Genomic DNA, 5,438 nt, shown 5'->3' with positions numbered 1-5,438 from the left:
ATCTTAACCCATGAGTCTCGACATAGACTCCAAAACAATTAGGGAAATCAAAATACTGGAAGTTTTACTGGAAGTAAGGAACCTGACCGGAGTTTCTTGCTGGCCTGCGAATACATCCTAAACGCTCAACCTGACGGTCAGGACCCCTCCAGAAAAAAGCTGAATGTTTTAACTAGCGTACCGGAGTTCTGGCTGACGCGACTGAGAGATACRAGTGTTCGTTCTGGTTTTCTCACATATTGATAAGATAAAACGTTAGGGCTAACATCCTCCTTTCCTTATACAGTATCTCTTAAACTTAAACATTGCCATCTAAGTTTAATGTATCTACAAACATCTGGTTTATTAAGACCTTAAACCTGAAGTTCTGCTGTTTCTGTTAGAGTTGTCATATCGACAGTTAATTAGTGCGGATGCGTACTAAGTGTTGTTGATGCTTTAACTCTCAACAAAATTTGATTGTTCACAATAAGTTGTATACTAGCGATTTATTTCGATTCCATAAACAAAATTATCTCGTTTACGGCCAGATCAGCTTGAATTCACTAACTGAAGTCTGACTTATTTGTGTGGTCTCATGTTCACACAGAGAGGTTTATTTTCTTAAACAGAAGAACCCGTGAATTACCTTATAACAGTTAGTTATAATAAGTATAAGTGTACTAATCACTACATTTTTTAGTACAAAGTATTGGTGGAGGTTCTGCATTTCACAGAGGAAACTTTGTTTTTGTGCATTCTCTGCAGTCGATTCTTCATTACTTACAAAAAAAATTCATTTGCAGTTACTGTAACAAAACTTACCATGCTTCCCCATCAACAGTAGCAGAAGTGAAAGCACACACCAGTCCATGATCTGATGACAGGAAACAGTTATAGTTAGTATTTCACAAAGAGGTAACAGTGACAGGTCAATATATCCTTTAAAAAATTGTACAGTGGATCTTGCATTAAAATACCAATAATATCATCATTTTACATTTTAATTTTGAACCTATAGAGCTCGTCTGGTGATGCTGGGAAAAAATGCACGGTGTCTCATTACTACGTTGTGGTCACAATAACACAAGCATGATACAGTAATGCGTGGCCACAAAATAATTTTGAGCAGCTGAATTCAGTGTTTCTTGCTAAGAATTGCTTCATGCCTAACGACAAGTGACTGTATGTCATTGTATAATTTCTGTAATATGATTAAAAAAAGAAATTAATTCAAACTTATTCCTGTTTACCATTAACAGTCTGCATGGAAATGTCTGTTACAATTATTAGGTTTTTCATCCAACATCACCAGCTCCATATAAACCTATTCTTTTCTGTTTCAACTGAAGAATGTTTTGTGTTTCTCCCAGAATAGAGACTGTTTTATAAAGGAAAATATGAAATGGGTTGCTATAATGTGTCATTAAGACTTCATTATTTCTATGGACGTTCTGTTTAACTTCATATTCATCCTGTTAGGCCAACAAGTCTGTTAGAAATACACGACAGTCTAACTCCTGTTGTTTTTATTTGTTCACTAACACGTATTGTGCAAGAAAATTGTGAAATATGTCCACCATGTCATGGAAAAAGTCAAAGCAGAATAAAAAATGTAATTTTATGTAAATTGTAGAACAAATTTTTATTCTATTTTTCTCGTTTGTGGTTTCTACAAAATATTAGTTTCCCTTCAAAATAGACAATATTATTTTCTAATTATATATATCTAATTATATTCTATCTAAAACCTGAATGTAAAAATATGTTTAGTTGATCTTTCAACCAAAATTATTTGGCCTTCATTTGTTTATATTAAAATTATACAAAAGGTTTCTGATCTTATCAATTTATATGTGTAAATTCATAAAACTAGGTGGACAAAACTCTCCCTGTGCCTTAAACAACACATTTAATAACAAAGACTTAAAAACCCAAGTTCATCTTCAACTTTGACTATTCACAGCTGATGTTGGTGAATCTATCGCCAAGTGTGGGTTGGAACGTAGACAGACCAGTAAATCAAGAGCTTTGCCTTTTAACTCAACTCTTTCTTCACCAACTGATCGAAGCAACACCCTCTTTACTGAGGATAAGTTCCTGGAGGAGGAGGCTACCTAAGGTGCTTGTTTCTCTAGTGGCCAATCTTCTTTTATCACATATCAGTTCTAATCATGCTGCAAGAACATCTCTGGAACCAGCAGGATGGTCAGCCATACCTCCTCGCTTTTGGACATTAGAGGAGCACCAATGACATACTGTATTCTCCAAGGATAGGCATTGCATTGACACCAAGAAAACTGCTCTTAGAGCAGAGGTGCCCAAAGTGGGGCCCGCGGGCCAAAATTGGCCCRCCAAGCCATTTGATTTGGCCCACCAGCAGTTGTCCTGGCTAATAGGTTGTAATCTCATGTCTTATGTAAAAACACCATATTTCCACTTAATCTTTTCAACCATTGGTCCAACTATATAAAATAGAATGCAGTAGATTTAACTCAATATTCAACATAAAATTGAAGTAATTACAATATATATTAAGATTAGATGTAAGCACACATCTAGATTTGCACGCTTTATAAGACCAAAAATACTCAAATTTTAATTTATGAAAAGTTCCATGAGCCATTAATGCCTGAGCATACGTCAGATTTTCTCCACATCCATGGGCTGAAAAAGCAAAAAATAAATTAAAAAATGTGGGCCATCACACTGGCTGCTAGCTTAATCATAAAAAAAATTAATCAACTTTACTTAAGAAGTATTTGCATTTCATGTATTATACGTATGCATTTGGCCCTCAGCCCTCAGATTGATTTTAATTTGGCCCTCCTAAAGAAAATGTTTGGGCACCCCTGTCTTAGAGTTTTTGGCTAACTTTGCAAAACTCAGTATTTATTTATTTATTTATTTACATTTTTCTAGACAACAGTGTATAATACTGATCCTAGAAAAATGGTGGAATCACACAGAATCTACATAAAAGACTAGTTGTTTTACTTGGGTTATTTTTCTGTTTGTTTTGAATTTACAAGTCCTAGTTTAAACTTAAGGCCCTGTCACACTAAGCAACTTATGAAACGTATGAAGCATAATAAGACTGGTGGACAAGAAACTGATTACTCATGTCGGATGACTTTATGAAATGTAGAACTAAAAATGTTTTTTTTAAAAGATTAACTTTAGCGAAGTGGTGTTCAGTCAACGAGGGCGTGTGTGAAAATGATGGTGTTCCTGTAAGCAGCTGGCTGATGTCAAAACTTGCTACCACTTTGCACCATAAAAGGAAAAAAAAAGTGGAAGCTAAAGTGTTAGCTCATTGTTGCATTTCCTCTTTCTCAGTAAGACCAAAAAGATAGAGCTTATCTGGGAGCAGTCTCCAGGCCAGTTTAGCAAACAATATTGTGAGACATTTACATAGAGATGATGGTTCCAGACTAGGAATAAGATGTAAACCTCAAAATACACCTAAATAATATGGAATCAAGCTCTGTTTTCAATTTTAAAAAATTAAATTAATTTTCCTACATTAAAATAAAAATGTTAAATGTTTAAGAAGTCATGATTCCCAAAAACAGAAGTCTGTAAAAAATAAATAAATAAATAAACTTCCTTTTTAACTTCCTTTTTACTCATTCTTCTGCTCAAACAGGAAGAAAGACTAAAATAATGTTTTACAATGCAGCGTTAAAAAGAGCAACCACAGCAAGTCAGAGCCGTAATATTATCCATCCGACACTCCTTATGAAAAATTCTACATTTACATGAACGGCATTTAGACATTCACCAATTCAAAACGTCTGCATGAAGACAAACTGAAGTGTACAGTTTATTGTTTCAGAAAACATTTTAAACTCTCATCAGGGCCTAAAATTAAAATGATTTGCAGTCATCTTGCTTTTCAGAGGCAAAGTAGCTGAACATCCGGCACGAGTTTCAGGAACCAACAAACAGCCCTCCAACGTGACCCACTTCAACAGTTTGACATTTATCTAGAGAAAATCATTTAAAAACCAGATATAGTTTCTGTTTTTTACAATCTGTCCATTTCTGTTGTGCTGTTCGTCTCACACCGCACTATAAAACTAATGACATTCATACAGGATCAAATTGATCGATTAAAAGAATTCACCTAAAAGCAAACTTACCAGAAACAAGAGGGTTGGTGCCTGGGGGGTGGCTGACGGCTACAGTCAACTTTATTTAACACAGACAGACTCCACCCTTCAGACAGGAAGCTGATGCAAAAAACTGTCTTTAAGATAACAAGGATGGTTGAAAAAAAAAAACATGCATAAACGGCTAAATGCCACAGGGTTCTTCTGAGCAACAGTGTACTGTAGYCCAGGGGTTCTCAAGCCATTTGGGTCTGGGGACCCCTTACAAGGGCAAAAAAATTCCAGGGACCCCCTCATAAACCCCATGCTRTTTTAAAAGATAATTTATTGTTATTTCAACCCCTAAATGCCATGGGAATATATATTTTTATTAAGTCTATGATGTTTGTTTTATTAGTTCATTGTTCTCAATGCATTGAAAAAATAAAAACCAAATTAACAATTTAGTGAAATTTTTTTAGGACCCCCAAGATACCTCTCGCTGACCCCTGGTGTTCCTGGGACCCCAGTTTGAGAACCTCTGCTGTAGCCAATAATGCTAAAGTCAAAAGACTGAATTTACAAAATAGCAAGGATGTCTGTGTCCCACTTAGCATTCAGCCTGTCAGAGTCTAACACGAGTGACTTCATCATGTTCTTATTACTAATTTCTATACTGTATATAACCATCTCMTGACTGTGACTAACTTTAGCAAGAAGCTGATGGATCCTGTTGTTCTAAAGAAAAGCAGAAACATCATCATTAATTGACCTTTACTTACTTCCACTAATGACACAATGAGTGCCCCAAACTGAACAAATGATTTTTTAAACCTGGGCCCGTCTTTATCAAACTTCTTAGAGTGGAATTTCAGACTTAAGTCCTGAAAATTTCTCAGACTTAGTGTAAATGCCAGTTATCAAAATTCTTAAGTCTAARAACCACTCTTACTCTCCCGAAAAGTTCAGACTGCTCCAGAGGACTCTTAAGTGGTTAAGAGTTTCCACTAGGGTTCTGAGATGGACAGAGGAGACAGAGAAAAGAACTGTCCTCCTCAAAAATAATCTGCACCACCTCAGGAACTGCCCGGGGGCATCCCACCCGAGTGTGATTTTCAGTTACAATGTAACTAAAATAAGGTGTGGAAAACAGGTTTAGTCATCAATACAAAAGAAAGATGGGAGAAAAAAATGATTACCGGTGCCATAATGATGGACTAAAAGATGGATATTTCTGTGTAGCTTTTGGAGAGAATATTAAACTATCAGCTGGTAAGTGAAAGCAGACATCTGTAGTCTGTAGTGCTGGGGGGTGGGGGGTGGGCGGACCAAACACAGACTGACAGTGCGGTGTGTGTGTGTGTG

The 5,438-nt window shown here is 36.0% G+C and overlaps 1 protein-coding gene across 1 annotated transcript in view; it reads right to left on the bottom strand.

The window, feature by feature from the left end:
• The window catches only part of itgb2 (integrin, beta 2), a 38,699-nt gene extending 34,553 nt beyond the window's left edge, over window positions 1-4,146 (bottom strand). The window contains exons 1-2 of the mRNA XM_014026116.1: window positions 4,125-4,146; window positions 805-856 (exon numbers count right to left, since the gene is read on the bottom strand). Coding sequence (XP_013881570.1) covers window positions 805-853 — 49 coding nt within the window. The 5' untranslated portion in view covers window positions 854-856; window positions 4,125-4,146. The remainder of the gene's footprint in view (window positions 1-804; window positions 857-4,124) is intronic.
• Between the last annotated feature and the right edge of the window lie 1,292 nt (window positions 4,147-5,438).

The sequence above is a fragment of the Austrofundulus limnaeus genome, unplaced genomic scaffold (assembly GCF_001266775.1).
Source record: "Austrofundulus limnaeus strain Quisiro unplaced genomic scaffold, Austrofundulus_limnaeus-1.0 Scaffold526, whole genome shotgun sequence".
In the NCBI taxonomy this organism is placed as follows: domain Eukaryota; kingdom Metazoa; phylum Chordata; class Actinopteri; order Cyprinodontiformes; family Rivulidae; genus Austrofundulus; species Austrofundulus limnaeus.
The sequence above is the reverse complement of the archived record's forward strand: the minus strand, read 5'-3'. Positions and strand labels throughout refer to the sequence as shown.